Below are 19,280 nucleotides of genomic sequence, written 5' to 3'. Positions count from 1 at the left end.
ACAAAATAATTATCGATTAGAGAAAAAAGTTAATCGATTAGTAAACATGCGAAATCTAGCTATATTAGCTAGTACAGTTTGTTTTTTCACGTTGAATTCATGGCGAATTTTCAGTGAATTCATGTTATTTTTGAAGTTTTCTTGCTTTTTTTCGATTAATCGATTAATCGATTATCTGAAGAAATTTTTGATTATAATCGATTATCTGATTATCAACTAATCGCCCACCTCTAGGTAATAGCAACGAAAAAATTGAGAGGGAAAAGTGAATATCAGATCTATGGATCCATAGATGATGAATACAAATAGGATTCAAGTACAAACCTGACAATCGATACATCGATAAATTAAGAGTTAATTTAATGAAAATTAAACCAACAACCTTAATGAATTAAGTGGAAATCAGCAATTTAATGCTACTTTGTAACTCAACTGTAACAAATAATTTCTAACTCTTTTATGTTCAACCTAAAATTGATCAATAATTCCATTAAATTGAATTTTGTTGACTCAGTTGATTCTCATTTGAATGAAATTAACCAATTATTAACTCATTATCATTTGATCATCATTTAATTAATGCTAATCAAAAGGATAAAAAGATAAATAAAATTGCGTGAAAAAAAATAATCATGGATAGATGATTGCAATTGAAATAATAATCAACAAAACGCATTACAGTTAACTATGTAGATTGTGCTACATATGACTGTACAAGGTAATGGGATATGTACAGGTTATTTGGTTTGATAAAGATTACGATGTTAATGCAGATGAAGACGGAAGATTGAACTAAGATCATGCCTTCAGGGTGATACGTATTTTTTTGTTAATGTTTATGTTTCTATCATAATTTGTATATTATCCTGCTTATCTTCAACCTTATCCAATAAGTTTATTTTCAATTGTCTCATCATTCTTAATTTTGTTGCTGTTTTTTTCACTCAAATGTATTTTTTTTAATTGTACTTTGTGGCTTTGATTAGAGCTGAATAAGCGATTCAAGTTTACTATCACCATCAGCACCATTATATCATCATCAACATCGTGTTATTTCATTACTATTGGATTCTTCCGGTTGGCTAAAGAGAAATGGGATCAAAATTTGAATCTTTTCACATGATTTGTCTTTCAATTTATTTAGTTGATACTGGCTGGTCCATTTTAGGACAGTTAATAGGCCTGTAAATCGGTGTGATAACAGTGGACAAGCTCAACTAAAGTATAAAGAGCAATGTTTACCTTCAGCTCTATGGACTTGTTGGTTCAAGCCAATTTAAGTCAGTTGCCGTTTTTAATCATAACGAGGACTGTTATTAAGCTATTGTCAGCTGAAAAATATAATAAATTTATCATGATTTAACTTAATCTCAAGTACTTACAAGCAATTATCTACTCGTTCATATCACCTTTTCACATAGTATTGAATCGTATCTTTCATTCCTTCGCATCTGGTAACTTAACTTCAATGAGATTCACTGGATATATTCATATTGATATCGTACTGCTTAAATGGTGTTAAAGCTGAAGATTTGAAACGGACTGCCATTGGATGCTTTATTGCTGTTTAATAGTTCAAGTAAAGATCATTGAACCTGAATCAAGACACAACATCATAGAGATTAAAATCTTATCACATTGACGGTGATCCATCTTGTACTCTGTAATTTTCAATTCATTTAGAATGATTTATGGCGAAAACAAGGGAAATACCGGAGAAATGTGTCCAAATTTTATCGATAAAATATGGATTAAATAAATCATGGAAATATGACAGTCAAATTGGCCAATGATTCCAAGTTTTATATGAAATTAATCTCAAGTACATCCTGGTTTACAGTTCTATTAAACATCGTTAGACGGCGCTTTCATTTGTTTATTTATCTGTAAACAAAATTGACAGTCAAAAAATTTCAAAATTCAGTTATTTTTAATTGCCATCCAATAATGTCGATGTAATTTTTTCAAAATTAACTATTTAAAAAAATAGAACATCTTCGGGCCGTAATAGCTCATAAACTGCGAGAAACAGTTCCCTGATGATTCAAGATTATACAAGTATCATTAATCCAAGGTAAATAATTATTTTAGTTGTGACCTCAAAAATGAATCATTCTGTTGAAGCCATCTTGTTTTATATTTTTTATTACTTCCCCTATTTTTCTTTCTTTATTATTCTTTCGTTTAACTGATTCTCCATTTGAAATTACAGGGATGGCAAACAATCAATTATAATTTACCATGGATCCTGGAAAAACAAGAAAAGTGACACCAAGAGCCAGTTCAAACAGAGAAAAGGCTAATCTTCCTGTTAAAAATCTGATCAAGAATGGTGTGATCGACAGACAAAAGGTGTATTATATCCTAAAGAATCCTGAAGAGCCCAAATGCAAGGTTACTATTTCTGCTTTATTAAAGCAGTATAATGAACATAAAAGGAAAGCGCTGAATGTCTCAAGAAATACCCATTTCGATGGCTCTATCGTCAAGAATTTGGATTTACTCATTGAAGGTGATGTCGAATTTCACCAATTACCCCAAGAATTTCGTCAAAATCTGTTTCTAGAGAATCTAACTGGTCATGGAGCAAACAGCTGTTCCTCTGTCTCATCTTCCTCTAACTCTAGCCCATCTACAGTGACTTTGGTTGATGATTCAAGTTCAGATGAAAGTGTCGAAATAATTGAATAATGATAATTACCAAAGGATATGGATTTGCGAGACTTTGTGAGGATTTGTCATGGGACCTTGACTGAGACGAGCTGATCCTCATAAGATCGAGATTCCGTCTCATCACAGTTTGCAGAAATATTATAAGAAATGACCGGTAAAGTTTGTTAATAAGACTATGAAACTCTCTCATGACTCTTAGAAAGGAAATTGTGTCGATAATCTAATTTTTCACGTTTAAATCGTGTAATCGACTCAGAGGTCTATCTGATTACCAAATCAAGAAAAGATTTAAATTCATCAAGAAACAGATACATTTGAACAATTTAAATTCAGAGCAGATCATTTCAAGATTTCTCTGACCAGATGGCGATTGAAGCAAAGAGCATAACTCTTACATTGCTGTTACTCTTTGGATTGGAGCCACTATTTCAAAGAGGTGATTGTAATTTTGTACAATTAAGGAATTAATTGGACAAAAGAAGATCTGAATCCATTTAATAATCTTCAACTAAAATCCCTCTGAAAGTTCCAATCTTATTTGATAGAGTAATTGCATAAAGAAAGTTGCCAAATTGAGATTTCAATATGTTGCATGGGAAGAGAAAAAATATTTGATTTGTTCTATCTTGTGGTATCTTTTGTGAATAATAAGAAAAAGTCCAAGCAGAAGTTCAAGACTTTTAATCATTCAGATCATCAAATAATCATTCAGACACAAAAACAAAATTAACCTTTCAAACTCATGAATTAAATCGATTCAGAAATTATCAACAAACTTTACCGGTCATACCTTATCACCTACATTTGGTTAATCCTCTTCAATATGATTTGGAAATTATTCTGAAGCATTTTTGTACCTACCATGTTGGACACAGAACTATAGAAGGCTACAGTCACGTTATGCCAATGCTTAAGCAAAGTTCATGCTGAATTTTGCGTCGTTAATTTAATTTTCAAATTTTAAGTTTATTTTGAAGATGAAAAGTGATTGTCCTGTTATTATTTCGTTTACTTTCCAAATATCTATCAATAATTTAACCAGTACAAATTAATATTTATTGAATATCTTTTTTTGTCAAGTTTTTATGAATTCTGACGCATTGTCTCATATCTGATGAAAATTTAAACAACTGTTTGAATAAAATTTATCACCTCACATTGAATTTCAAAGATTTATCCAAAGTGTACAAATATCAAGCATTATTTATCCGGATTTACTGTTTTTTTTTTGCAGATGAAAAGATGATGAAAGAAGACAGTTTTTGTGATTGATTGTTCCTTTATAAGGATGGATGTTTTAAATTTATTAATTTAATATTTTATTTAACAATTTTCAAATGATCCTGGGCTTTTGGGTTCAATGGGTAAATCATTAAAAAATGAACCATTACTTCCTCTACTGCTGAGTCCACCTTTACGACTAACAGGAGATGGAATCTGATGGAAAGAACCATTTGTAGATAAAGTCTTTTTACAAATTTTAACTGAACTATTGTCTGTAATAAGTGATCCCAATGTTGGTACAAACTGACTTCCTCCACCGATGCTGGTTGATAATTCTGGTAGATGGTCGGGTTTAAGGAAAGGAGGCCAAAAGCCAAATGTGTCTCGAAAGGCAAGGCGAAATTTCAATGACAGTAATTGATATAAGATTGGATTAATTGTAGCCGTCAGGTAATACGTTATACCAGAAACATGAGTTAAAACAATAAGCGTTGTTTGGACAAATTTGGGTGATTTTTCAGCCACATGGATGGCAAGAACTCGTTGAGCATGGAAAGGAGACCAACAAATGAAAAAAGAAACAACAACAGCAACTAAAGTGAAAGAAAAAAGAGAAACATTAGAAACACGAATCAAATATTCTGTATATTTGAGTATAAAGATATAACAACGATTAACAGATTTACGCAAAAAGTCCCGAACTTTTGAATGAGAAAAACATTTATCGGGAATTCCTGAAGATTTTTTTGCATCAAAAGTTAAGAGTCGTTCAAGTTTTAATAAGATTTCTCTGATCAGGTTACTGGTCAACATTGATCACTGAATCTGAGCACCAAGTATTTTCTGTCGAGTTATCGGTATCAACAAAAATTTAACATTTCATTTAAATGAGTCAAAATTGGTTTGAATGTTTATGTAAATTAAAGAATAAGATTACCCAAAATTAACCTGAAAAGTAGAAGCTGAAGTGTCCATTTACCTATTGTTAAACAATCCATTTTAATTGAACCTCAGCCCACATAGATTTAATGAAAACTACTTGAGATGATTGCGTGAAATTTCATACCGTTGTTGGTCAGATGATACAAGATTGTCATAAGATATTTCAAAGTTGATTCAACATGAAATACAAACAGAGACCAAATTGCAAATTGATCATTAAGTTCGGGTAACATCGCAAAATGAATTAAAATAGCAACTGACTTATGTTTGCTGAATCCTTTGAAAATTTATATAATAAAGTTTCAATTGAGTTTCAATCCATAAATAGAAATAATTAAATTGGGTTTTTATGCCCTTAAAACTGTTAATTACGGACAATTCAGACATAGCCTTAAGTTAATGATAAAAAATTGAAAAGACTGTGAATTTATTGAAATCCCTTTTTTGTAAGTCAGTCAATAACTATTGTATAGTTATTCCGATATTGATTCTGTTCAGCTCTAGTTTTTAATTTTGGATCATCTAATAGCTAATACAATAAAAAAGTGAAGACCCGAGGATATCCTCCTCTAGTATTAGTTAATCAAATTAGCGTTGAAAATAACAAGATAGCCTTCAGCATTTCAATAACTCGCATGAAAACAATTAATTTTTTTCAACTTAAAGGCTCATATAATGCTCTAATTTGCAGTTAACATTCAACCAATTTTGATTCATTTCAAAAAAAGTTATAAAATAAAACAAAATAAAATATAATGAATCCTGTAAAGTGGATTTTCATTTTTTGATTTCTAGTTTTAACTTGTATATTGTTGCTGCTATTTCATGATGCACTGAAAATTTCACAGATGATCTTTTCGATTTGAAGAAACATGACTACAATCCTTGTCTCAACTTGATTTAATTGTATTAATAAATCAAATCGTAATTTTCATCGACTTAATGACATTTGTTTTGAATCTGTGAAATGTAGCAAACTCCTGTATATCCAACCATTTATCCTTAGCAAAGTTTGAGCTTCAAGCTTTTCAATGATTTTATATATTTTGAACAAAAGTCATTTATTCAATGAAAAAATGTCACTTTCAGAAAATGACTTTGAATGAGTTCGAGATAAAGATCGTATGTTTTGCAATGGAAAAGATCATTTTTGAAACTTTCAATACTCAAGCATCAATGGCTCATAAGCTACAGACCGGTGGAATATATAATCTTGAATAAACTGAAATTGAATTTAAAGTTGGAGGCTAATCAATAATGCAAATTAAATGATGAACTTACCCAACATTCGGACTATCGCTCTTCTTTTATCTAAATGTTGCTTATAACTTTGTTGATTGTACAAGGTTGGATCTTTTGATCCATTAGGAAGGTGAGTATCAGGTGATCGATCACCATTTGAATCTGCTCTAGAGGTTATAGATGAACTTCTTCGAAGACGGATTCCAATGAGTATATACAATATCGATATGATGCCCATGGGAAGGACAAAGAAACAAATGGTTGCCACTTCAAATAAATATTCAACTGGACTTGCTATTGAACATATGGCTGACTCTTTATTCACTTGACCATTATTATGTTTAACCTGATCAAAGAAGAGAGAAAAGCGTCAGGAAAAACAAGAGATGAATCAATGATTAACTCCACAATCAAGTTATAATTGAACATTTACAGGTTCACAGTGGTATGTAAATGCACGGTAAAACAGCTTCATTTGATAAACACAAACACAATCATTTAGAAGGGCAAAAAATAGAGAAAAAATAATCAACTGAATTACATGAGGAAACACTTTTTCTGGTACAAAATTTGTTTTTTATGCAAAATAACTGGAAAATTTAATCACCAAAATGGTTGAAATGTTCATTAAGAATTGTAATCATTTTCAATTGAAGAAACCGTCAAGCGATATCAAATTGTTGAATCGTTATTTCATCAATTATCCATTAATAGACTCATTTTAATTGATTACAATTTGATTTAGACATTGAAATGGTGTTCAATGGTGAAAATGGTTCTGATTTTCATTCAATCCCTTGATACTAATTTACCTTCATGCATCAACTATTTATATTATTAGTATAAATATATAGAGAGAAGTATATATTTTTTGTTGATGAAAGTCATTAATTTTACTTTCATCAGTATAATACCATTTACTTGTCATTCAAATCATTTGACATTAACTATTTGGCCTGAACCTTTATACCTTGACAATCTGATTACGCTTGTACTTTCCAATATCACAATAATGTTAACTAATATAGCTAATATGGTGAGATTAGGTGATGTTTAATACCATCAATCAGGATAGACATTAGTATAAATCGATCGATGAATCGCCAAATATTTACAAATTAATAAATTCAACTGCAAGTTGCCAAGGCAAGTAAGTGATAAAATATGCATGAAGTAGTAGGAAAATATTGAAAAAAATCAATTCTAACGAGAGATTAGTTTGATTAAATCTGGTCGAGTTTCAATGGCGACATTTGATTAATCATTAAGCTCAACAATGTAAATGGTGAAAGTCAAAACTGGTTGTTGAACAAGAAATTGCTGTTTCTCTCATCAATAAATCACTTGGTATCAAAATATCGTGCAAAGTTTAATAAGTAAATAATAATAATAATCAAGGTTAATAACAACATTATTTTGATTGTATTTTAAATGACTGGATAATAATGTTTGTACAAAATGAAGCGACATGCAATCTTGAATCCATTTCACTCAAATGTGTTCAATGTTATTAAATGAAGCAAAGACTCTTTTTTTTCGGTGAATTTAAATTTTCTAATGATCTGTTGTTAATATATTTACCATGTAAATTATATCAAATGGATAGGCTATTGGTATTGCTGCAATGGCTGAAATGGCCCAGATAATGAGAATCACTTTAATTGCTCTTGACAGCTTGGACATTGTATGAGCCCGTAAAGGATGACAAATGGCAAGGTATCTTTCAACGGTGAATGCAGTGATGGTCAAGATTGAGGCATTGGTTGAAGTTTCCGAGGTAAAGGCTCGTAAAATGCAAAACCATTTACCAAAAATATAAGGATATTTGCGCCAAAGAGCATAGAGTTCAGGTGGAAGGCCAAAATTGAGTAACAACAAATCAGAGATGGCAAGTGAAAACAGGTAATAATTAACTGTTGTGTGCATATATCTGTTTCGTTTGATTACAATGCAGGTACACACATTGCCAATTGATCCAGTCACAAAGATTATGGCATAAATAATGGTCATGGTGATTGTGGTGGCCAGTGGATCACGAACTGGACCTAAGACACTTTCAAGAGTATTATCATCTGAAGCTACCAGCGGAGTTAAAGATGGATTATCAGAGTCAATTGAGTCAACTGGATTCAACACTGAAGATGCTGTTAATGGGCTTAAAGGTGCCGTTGAGTGTAATGCCAATGATTGTGAGTCTGGTAAAGACAAAAGTTGAACAACACTGGAAACTAGTGTTACATTGTTTACCAAAGGATTGGTAAAGTAAAATGCAATTGAACCATTGGTGTGAACCATTGTGAGTCCAGAATGGACCAGATGAGTCGGTGAAAGGTTATATACAAATGGACGACAATTAACACTGACAGTAAATCCAATGAAACAAGTAACTAAAATGATTGTTATCCATTGTCTTTAACCATTACATTTGATGATCATCTGGCACAATTTGATCTTGAAGTAAATCCTTTGGTAGTTGTTTTACCGGTCAAAGCTCATTGATATCACAATTAAAATCACATAACAGTTAACCAGGTTTATTAATATGTAAAGTTAATTGATGAGACCCGAAAGAGTTGATTACAATGGTGAACTTTCCTCTTTTGTTGATTGTTCAACTTGTTTCCTAGCTTCAAGTGAATATCTTTATCATTGGCAGCAAATTTAATTAACAGATTCCAAAGGATAAATGGTGCAAGTGATGAAAGGCAAACAATTTACTCCAATATAATAATCACCTGAAAGTAACCTTTTTGTAAATCAGCTGTTGATTTACTTGTTAATCATTAACAAGGAATGATGATTCCATGTTCACTTGAGATGCTTGCTGTGCTTTACACTTTTTGGGTTGAAGTAACAAAAATGTTGACTTGCTGTGTTTATATGATTTTCACATCAAATCACAAGAAATGTAAAGATGGGAAAAGATGATGAAGATGGTAAAGAAGCTTGTCATGATGGTTTGCTCTGTAAGAGGAGGAAGAAGAAGATGAAGATGATGTGATTAATAGGAAAGAGTAAAAAGTGAGATGATAAGAGTTACAACCGGAGGATCATTCGTCCTACTTAATAATATCATGATAACCATGTTCAAAAGGGGTTCACTTCATTTCACTGATTCTTCATTTCTCTCACTTACTCCATTTGTTTCGACTTCAACTTCACTTTAACTTGCTACTGTTCAGATTAACTCTGCCATCAACTGCCAATCAAACAATTCATCAGTGATCATCAGTCTAATCATCATTGTCTATCCATTGTCTAACCCATTGAATAGCCCATTGTAAAGCCTGTTGTAATCTCAACCAACCATCCAAAAATGTAAAAATGTTCAACCTTAATGAAACCCTTTTACCTCTTTTTCATTTGTGTTTTGTTTCAACACTTTAATGACATTTAATACATTTAAAGTATAAATCGATATTTAATCATTAACATTCAACGAAACATTGATTTACATTAAAATATACATTGGCCTTTTCATAAATCATTTCAACAGTAGGCAACAAAATCTGTTGGTAAAACCAAATTACCCATTTTAATCACTTTAAATGATATAAATGCAACCATCAAATTGATCAACAATTTTCAATTGATGATCAACCACAAAATAACAACCCTTTAAGGTCCGACCAATGTATTAACAATCAAACCTTTATAAGGCCTGTAAAAATCATTAGTTGCTCTGGTAAACGTGTAAAAGGCTGTAGGTTAACTCACGCAAAACAGTTTACAGTCTATGATTAACTTAATCATTACAGATGTTCTAGTTTACCCAAAAAAACCAGAATACAAAATCAATTTGATTGTGGCTCATTTTATCCAATTTGGTAATAATAATCACAATAACAAATGTATACTTTTACAGGCGTAAAAAGCCTTTACAAATGTTGGGTAAATGGTATTAACAGTAAACTTAATTGTTACATGTTAATTTAGCCTTGTCACCAAAACTTGATACCAAATAATATAAGTATATTTATTTAGTTAAATTGTTAAACATTTAGTTAATTGAGTACAAAGTCACATTTTCACTCTAAAAACCTCTTTTTGCTTTCAAGTTAAAGTTACTGTGTTTTTAACAAATATGTATGATAATCAGGTTTAGGTTACCATGTTTTTGTAAAAACCAAACCCATGTTAATATCGCATTACTTGCTGTTAATTTAACTTTGATTGTTGTACTTTCTAAATGTGTAAATGACAAAGGTTATCGTCATTAGTAAATGATCAACTCTAAATTAGGTAATCAATCAAAGCCAGTGGGTTGTTGAAGTTGAATAAACCGCCAAAATCGTTTGGCAAAGATTGACATTTTGTAACAAAAAAAGGTAAACCAAAAAAACCAGAAAATTTTCAATTTTAAAAAAGCTAATTAGTGTGAAATTGAAATGACTATGTCTGAGCCAAATGGGCCATTTAAGACAAGTTGATTCACTGTTAACTGTTTGGCTTGATTTCATTGACGACTCCAATTTAAGGTATCACCTACATCTTAAACCTGAAACCCATTTAACACCAATCATAATGGTTTTCCAATAATGTTTATATTTCAGGATACTATGTGAGTTAAATTAAATATCAAATGAACAGTTGTCACCTCATAGGTTAATCAATCATTGTTACTAATGATGGTTAGTATTATTACAAGTTAAATAGGTTGTCATCAATATATTTGGGTAATGTTGATAACATTAAAATAGTCTGTACATTGTGCAAGTTTTGGTTATATCGTTGCATTAAAAACAATTTAAATGGATTCCAATGGATCAGATGTAACACAACAAAGGCAACCTAACCATGGTAATAAGGCAACTAATGATGATCAAGTAAACCTACAACAAACAACTTTAATAATACATTAAAACTGGAAGCAATTCAAGTCAATAATATATTAAGCTGTTGTTGGTTAGATTAATGGTTTAAATGTACATTTTACATGAAAAGGTTACCTAAGTTTGGCCATTAGAGTTGTTTATGTGTTTGTTTTTTTGTCTCACTTTAAAATGGGTTTTCACATTTTTTTTTGCTCACAACTCTTTGTATGTGTCTCTATGTGTGTCTATCTGTGTGTGTTTTTCAGTTAAAAATATCATCAAAATGACATCAACACACACACACATAATGATAAACAATAATAAACACACATACAAAATACAAGTTGATGTAATAGACAAATGATGAAAAATTATCCAGCCCCAGATGGTTTGAGTGGGTTGACAATGAAACCCAGTGAGAAAAAAAATCCTTTCATTCTTTGTATTTGTTTGGGTTGACCAAAGTTGACCAGAGTTTTGTAATTTTTGGTGATTCCAATTCAGATTTTTTCCTAACAAATTAAACCAATTTACTGGGCTGATTAATGGTAAATTGTGTGACTTGGTTTGGTTGCCTGGTTATGCGTTGATAAGGTTAAACCAAAGAGTCCATCCAAATCCAAAAATTGTTATTATTTGATCATTGAAATTGAGTTCAACCATTAACTTTGCCAAATGAAAAAACATGATGTGACTACTGACCAGAATCAAGAAGAAGAAGAAGAAAAAAATTTCAATGAGTGAATGACTATTGTCCAAACGTTAAGCCTTTTACTTACCAGAGGAACAATGTTTAAATCAATTTGATGCATAATAATAACGGTTAAGGCTGAGCAAAGTCAACTAACTGTTGACAAGTAAACAAGTTGACTGTACACTGTTTGTATCCTAAACAGCCATGAAAACAGGGTTTGCTTTAAATATTCCATGAGATTTGAAAAGATCTGAATTGTAAACCCAGCAAAAGTAAACTTGATCAAAATAACAATAATCATAATTTCATGGGTCAACCATTTTCAACACAACAGCCAACCAGGAGCAAGAAGCATAACCAAGCAAAAAAAGCGGAGGCAAATTTGAAAGGCACCAAAGGCATCATTTTGCACTTTATCAAAAGATATTACCATTATTATTACCCTGATTCAATGTAACAAAGTCATGATAAACATAATCATAAAAGGTAATATTAATAATAATAAAAATAGTTTAATAACATTGAACGTAAAATTGGAAGGCAAATGAACAAGAAGGAAAAAGGTTGAAAGTAAATCAGGTAATAGTTGATGGTAATAACACTGGGATATTATAGACGATAATGGGTGAATAGTGTTGCTAGTGGAAAATATTGGTCAAACAATGAGCATTTTGATCACAGGAATGGACTTTAATGGTTAAACAGTCAACAGTCTAATGATAATTAATTGGAAACGGTCAGTTGAATGTAATTATTGAATGAATAAAAAAAGATACGTGAAAAGATTATAAGACGCATCTTTGTTTACAGTAAATAATGGTTAAACCTTTTTGGATAAGAGGACAAGAAATTGAATTAAGATATTGAATTTGAGGCAAGAATGGACGATTCAACTGACCTTACTGTTTACAGTTTGTAAAACATTCTGTTTACCAGTTTTTACAGTCAACAGTGAAAACCCAAATTTTTGTTGCACTTACAACCCAACTATTACTTGGGTTACTATTCAAACATTTGGTTACAACAGGCTCAACCTCAGGCAAACATGCCTAGTAATTTGACATTTAGTCGATAACCACTGGACAATAAGGATCGAGTTTTGGTCAGCCATGATCCTCAACAGTCTTATCTGATCTAGGTTTGATTAAATTTAACCAGAACCCATCTTTGATGAGCTACAATTGTCAGAAGTAAATTTCAATGAACCTTTTCCTTATACAACTAACCAGACTGGAAATGGCTTTTTAAATTAATCAACTTAATTGATGCTTTCCATTATTTAAATATTACCATTCAATTTTAATAAACAATTGAAATAAAAGGTAAATTGCTCTCCATTGGATTCAATTTTTACCTTTATTATATCAACAACATTAGGGTTGCGTTTACCCATAAAAATCATCTCGTTTGGTAAATACAACAATTATAAACTACAGATTTACCTCAGATTCAAATCAATTAACCCAATTGAATGAAATGCTGATTAAACAATGATAACCAAATGATGTGAACGTGAATACACTTTGGATTGAGGAGGGCAAAAAAATAAAGCAAAGCAAAGCAAATACAACTCAATTGAACCTTTAAATGGTCAACGATCAATATAAACAACTACAATGATGGTTATATTATTGCTGTGTAAGTATTGTTAATGATGACAATTTTTGGATTAATCAATTTACTTGTCAACCTAAACCAGAGCCACAAAGGTTCATTAATAAACAATACATTGAGATTGAAGACATAAGCAAACAACCAGAAAAAAAACAACAACAACAACAACCCAATCCATATTGAAATTAATACGGAAATAAATAAGATTAGACCTTGTATTGGGTAAAAAAAGCATTAATTAAGTGTAAACTGTTGACCAGAAATACCCAAAATGGGTTAACCATTTCAATGTTGAACTAAATTGTCAAATTAAATTGTCGATTAACCCAAAATGTCATCTCAAAAAGACTAGCATAATCAGCTAAATCAGGAAAAGCAATAATGAAAATCAAAGGCTTTAAGCAAAGAGCAGCATTAATATTCAAGACTAATCAGTAAAATGAATAGTAATTAATGAATTGCAAAGCAATTGCAACCCAAGGTTAAGGTTAATCATTACAATTTGTATTGAAAGCTTTTGGGTTTCATTTAAGCCAAGAAACATAAAAAAAATAACCCAAATTGTTGTTGATGGTAAGAAACAGCTCAGGAAATGTGCAAAAAATACAAGTGAGAGGCGAAACGATTTAATAATATATAATATTCATAATTGCATTGTTAAATTGTAAATCACAACACTGTGAATGAAGGCAAAAAATAAGAGTAAATCATCGATGAGTTTCATGGTAAAATGTGGAATAGCTGAGAAGAAGAAGAAAAAGTTTATTGTTATTAATATTTTGAAATAAAAGGGAAACAAGAATCGCTTTTATTCAAACTGTGATAATGTTGATGGATCATTGAAAGTTGAAACTTTTCCATCATGTTCATCGTAAGAATCATCCTCATGGAGATAACTTTGAATACTCTGAATCATGAATTGAGATGAATATTAAAGTTAAATGTCAATTTCAAGTTTTCCTTTTGTGATACAGATGAACATGATAATGAACATGAACTAACCAAAACATTTTGCACATTCAAATTGAAGGCGAACCAGAAGAAGAGAAGAAAAAATAATCTCAATGTTTTTCCAATGTTACAAGCTTAAATTACTTTCATTTCAATGATTCCTTTCATCATAATCATCATCATGATTTGAGTAACACAAAAATGATGCAAAAAAAGAGCTCAATTGCCGTTTTAGCCTTTTTTTGTACCTTTTTTTCATATCTTGTAATGTTGCATTTAATTTGTACATTTTTTACCAATTGGCCAACACTGTTATCATTTATGGCAAACTGTTTTTTTAACACATCAAAAGGTTGCCCATTATTAATGGCTTATTCTGGTAAAGAGATGAAGATGAAAATTTGTAGAGAGCTTATTTTTTTGCTTTGCTCTTAACGAGCGCTCCATAAAGAGCGCTCCATAAAGAGCCCTCCACTAAGAGCGCTCCACTAAGAGCGCTCCATAAAGAGCTCTCAAGATTAACTCTCACTTTAAGTTCCCTTTAATCCATATTTCCCTCTCTAAGGCCATGATCCTTAATCCTTTCCATTCCTTACTTTTTCTTAACGTTCAATCTTTTCTCTACTTTAACTATTATTGACTCTACGAGCCCTCAGGCTAAGACCAAATGTGATCTCCAAGCGAGAGCTCGAAGTGAGCTCTCATTTGAGAAGTCAGAAAGAGTTTGACCTTCGATAGAAGCGTTTGTTTTCTCAGTTTTCATACAAATAAACTTTCTTTGTTTCAACAACTATTCATCTTTGTAGTTTGATCTATTCAAATTTCATTCATTTCGTACTATTTCATTTGTGATCACTACAAATTGGCGCAGTCGACAGGATGGCCAATCCTTTGAAAATTAAATTTACTTTGGTAAGAAGAAATGAGCAGGTTTTGGTAACAAGATATTGTATATCCGGATCTGATCAATGGACTCTCGTTAGAGAAGAATCTCAACCCATAGCCTTTCATCAAGCAATAAGTCAGATGGAACCAACGCAAATCGCAATTCGTGAGATGACTCGTCAACGGACCATCACCTTATTTGTCCCCTCAATCGATGCTGAAATCTACACCAATGAAACCTACAGTGCTGGATCCATTAGTGATGAAGCTTCTTCCAATAATGAGCCTCTCGCAGCGAGCGCTCAATCTGAACAGATGGCAAATATGTTTCAAGAACTTATGCGATTTCAGATGGAATCATTTCGTTCAATGTTCAGTAATCTTCAAGAGACTCTGGCTCCCATGCAAAGAAGCAAGAACCAGAGAATGGAGGTAACAAAGTTTAACGGCCGGCAGGAAGATGCCAAGACCTGGCTTATCAGTTATGAGAAAGCTTGTGAATTTAATGGCTGGATAACCGACGATGCTAAAGTCAACAACTTGAAGGCATATTTAGAAGGTGTCGCAATCAAGTGGTTCAACAGCAGATTGGTGGAAAATCTTCCTTTTATATGGCAACCCTGGAAGGACGCGTTTCTGGAATCTTTTGGACAGAACCGTCTGACACAAGCACAGTCTGCCCTTCAGTGGGAATACCGAGGTGGACCTCTATTGGAATACTATTATGAAAAACAACGATTGCTTCAGCTTGCTTTTCCTGAGCTAGAAGATTTCAACTTCATAACGTTAATGCTTTTGAGCCTTCCTGATGAGCTCTCAAAGCAAATAAACATTTCGGAAGTGAATACTAAAGATGACCTACGGCGAGTACTGTGTCAACTCAAACCAATGAAAGCCCGTGATCGTCGACCCTACGAAGATACCAAAACTAAACCCAAGAGTTCAAGACCAGAAAAGTCTCGAAACGATACTTCAAATATTTACTCATTCGATACAATACCTAAGACTCACACTGCAAGTGATGACAACGTCTTTAAAATAAGAATCAATGGACATGAAGCGAGAGCTCTATTTGACAGTGGTGCCAAGGCTAACATGATATCTGAAAGATTTGTCCAAGAAAAGCAGTTAAAAGTTGAGGAGCGCTCGTCTCTCGTCAAGGCATACAATGGTGAGATCTCACATTGTGATCTAAAAGTGAGCGCTCAGATTGAGTACTCAAATCGAGTTATCGACTTGAGTTTCATCGTGAACAAAGATGCAACTTATGATGCTATCTTGTCAATCTATGCCCTACAAGAATTGAAGGTAAAGTGGGACTTCGCAAACAACCAGATCTGTTGTGCTGTTACCGATTGCAGTCAATATGTGGAGAGCCTCGACCAAGCCAAGAATTCGTTTCCAAAGCTCTTTGAACCAAGTACAAAAGAGCCCTCGTTACAAGCTGATTTTAAATTATCACCCGACTCTCCAGTCATCCAATCCAAGGCATACCGCTTATCGCGTGAGAAATACATTTGGGCTCAAGGAAAAATAAAGGAATTATTAAGCATGGGGATAATTGTTAACTCGACTTCAGAATTCGCATCGCCGTGTGTTATTGTGCCCAAGGAGAATGGTCAGTTACGACTATGTCAAGATTACCGCGAAATCAACAAGCATACAGTTTTGGATCCATACCCTTTCCCTATTATCGACGAAATTATAAACATGTTTGGTGGTTGTAAATTCTTCAGCAAAATCGATCTAAAGGATGGTTTTTGGCAAGTAGGAATTACCAAAGAAACTCGAAAATTTAGTGCATTTGTCCTGCCCTTTGGACACTTTGAACTAACTCGTCTTCCTTTTGGATGGAAGAACTCGCCACCGATATTTCAACGCAAGATGGTTGAAATTCTTGATGAACTATTACAAACTAATAAAGTTGCCGTTTACATTGATGATATCTGTGTTGGAGGTGTCACGATGAGAGATTGTGCTGAGCTCTCATTTCGAGTGCTCAAAAAGTTATCTCAATTTGGGATACAAATCAACGAAAAGAAAAGTGTATTCTGTTCAGAAAGTATTATCTTTCTCGGACGTGTTATTGATGGTTTCACCAAAACAACTCGATCAGAATCAGTTGAACGAGTTAAGATGATGAGGAAGCCAACTGACCTTCACAGTCTCCGTTGTTTTACTGGCCTCACAGGACATTTCAGAGCTTTCATACCCAAATATGCTGAACTTGTTCGCCCTTTGGATAGATTGAAGCAAAAAGACGTGGAGTTCGAATGGAGCCCTCAATGTGAGCGCTCATATCAAGAGCTCATTAAGATAATCAGTTCAAACCCTATCTTAGGAGTTCCTGATTGGAATCTTCCTTTCGAGCTCTCATGCGATGCATCGTACTATGGTACTGGAGCAATTCTTTATCAACGAGACAAGAAAGAAGTACGCAATAAACAATTGCGAGTGATCGGATATTATTCTTATACTTTCACTAAGCCAGAACAGAACTACTCAACTACGGAAAAGGAATGCCTAGCCGTCATCAAAGCAATAAAATATTTCCGAAGCTACTTGGAAGGCAAGGAATTCAAAGTGCATAGTGACCACCAAGCCCTTTCTCATTTACTTTCACTCAAAGAGCCGAAAAACCGTCTCGGTCGTTGGCAGACATTCTTGATGAGTTTTAATGTTCAAATCAATCATCGTTCCGGTAGGGAGTTAACCGATGCAGACGCACTTTCAAGACTTTGCCCAGAAATACCAATGATTAATTTAGTATTACTATCGGATGAAAAGAAACGCATAGAAGTAAACCAAGACCAAGTGCCTGCCATTTTACAGTCTTATCACGATGACCCGTACTCTGGTGGCCATGATGGGATCTCAAGAACATACCATAAAATTTCAGCTCGTTTTACTTGGCCCAAGATGAAGGAAGATATCACAGACTACATAAGAACTTGTGACGTTTGCCAACGAGTAAAATCAAAACTGAAGCAGCATCAAGACTTTATGATCTTGCCTCAGCATTCAAAAGTCCCTTTCGAAGTCATGCATTTAGATTATGGCGAATTGACTAAAAAGAAAGAGGGCTCCGCGAAAACACATTCCTTTCTCGTTATGGTCGATGAAGCGACTAGATTATGCCAAGCAGTTCCAATGAAAGAAGATGCCTCTTCTTTAGTACTCTTTTTGAGCGCTCACCCATCAATTGATAAAATCAAGAGATTGATTTCAGACTGTGGAAAATCTTTCATTTCTAAAGCAACTAGAGACCTCGCAACTAAGCTGGATATCAAATTGGTAACTACTTCACCATATAGCCCATGGTCTAACGGAATGGCGGAACGCCACGTTCAAAAGATAAAATTATTTTGCGAATGTTTTCCTGATTTCCCTGGAGGTTGGAAAAAGGCCATTGAAGCAGCAGCAAAACATAATAATCGTGCATACAATCGTGCTCTTGGTTGTTCACCATTTTTTAAAGCTTTTGGATACACAGACTGGCTACCGGCAGACAATCACTTTGGAGTAGTTGGTAATTGCGAAATAAAAGAAAAACCTTTCAGCGATGAGCAACAATTGAAATACAGAACTAAGATGCAAGAGTATCATAATAAAGGAAAAACTAGACCAATGAAATTTGAGGTCGGTTCAAAAATCTTAGTATTTAAAGGAAAAATTGGAAAAAAGTTCAAGTTTGAAGGACCATTTGAAATCAAGGATATCATTATCAAGGATGGACAGCAGAAGACAATTATCTACGATGAAAATGGACAGAAGAGTTTTGCACACATAAGGAATTGCCGTTCATATCATCCCAGGCGGGATAATTCCAAGTAACGGGGAATGTAGAGAGCTTATTTTTTTGCTTTGCTCTTAACGAGCGCTCCATAAAGAGCGCTCCATAAAGAGCGCTCCATTAAGAGCGCTCCATAAAGAGCGCTCCATTAAGAGCGCTCCATAAAGAGCCCTCCACTAAGAGCGCTCCACTAAGAGCGCTCCATAAAGAGCTCTCAAGATTAACTCTCACTTTAAGTTCCCTTTAATCCATATTTCCCTCTCTAAGGCCATGATCCTTAATCCTTTCCATTCCTTACTTTTTCTTAACGTTCAATCTTTTCTCTACTTTAACTATTATTGACTCTACGAGCCCTCAGGCTAAGACCAAATGTGATCTCCAAGCGAGAGCTCGAAGTGAGCTCTCATTTGAGAAGTCAGAAAGAGTTTGACCTTCGATAGAAGCGTTT

The 19,280-nt window shown here is 33.2% G+C and overlaps 2 protein-coding genes across 2 annotated transcripts in view; one reads left to right on the top strand and one right to left on the bottom strand.

The window, feature by feature from the left end:
• The first annotated feature begins 1,874 nt into the window (after positions 1–1,874).
• On the top strand, positions 1,875–3,849 carry LOC107360622 (uncharacterized). Its single transcript, XM_089267553.1, has 2 exons — positions 1,875–2,074; positions 2,213–3,849. The coding sequence occupies exon 2, from the start codon at positions 2,242–2,244 to the stop codon at positions 2,689–2,691; it is 450 nt and encodes a 149-aa protein (XP_089123679.1). The 5' UTR covers positions 1,875–2,074; positions 2,213–2,241; the 3' UTR covers positions 2,692–3,849.
• Positions 3,850–3,932: 83 nt separating this feature from the next.
• The window catches only part of LOC107360621 (pyrokinin-1 receptor-like), a 48,443-nt gene continuing 33,095 nt past the window's right edge, over positions 3,933–19,280 (bottom strand). Inside the window, exons 3-5 of the mRNA XM_015927312.3 lie at positions 7,663–9,045; positions 6,121–6,427; positions 3,933–4,490 (exon numbers count right to left, since the gene is read on the bottom strand). Of these exons, the coding sequence (XP_015782798.2) occupies positions 3,997–4,490; positions 6,121–6,427; positions 7,663–8,376 (1,515 nt within the window). The 5' untranslated portion in view covers positions 8,377–9,045 and the 3' untranslated portion in view covers positions 3,933–3,996. The remainder of the gene's footprint in view (positions 4,491–6,120; positions 6,428–7,662; positions 9,046–19,280) is intronic.

Source organism: Tetranychus urticae, chromosome 2 (assembly GCF_039701765.1).
Source record: "Tetranychus urticae isolate SD_2017Ah chromosome 2, NJAU_TeUrti_SD_1.0, whole genome shotgun sequence".
Taxonomy (NCBI): Eukaryota; Metazoa; Arthropoda; class Arachnida; order Trombidiformes; family Tetranychidae; genus Tetranychus; species Tetranychus urticae.
The sequence above is the reverse complement of the archived record's forward strand: the minus strand, read 5'-3'. Positions and strand labels throughout refer to the sequence as shown.

Excerpts from the sequence above, each read along its gene's own strand:
- LOC107360622 (XM_089267553.1), top strand. The coding sequence starts at position 2,242 with ATGGATCCTGGAAAAACAAGAAAAGTGACACCAAGAGCCAGTTCAAAC.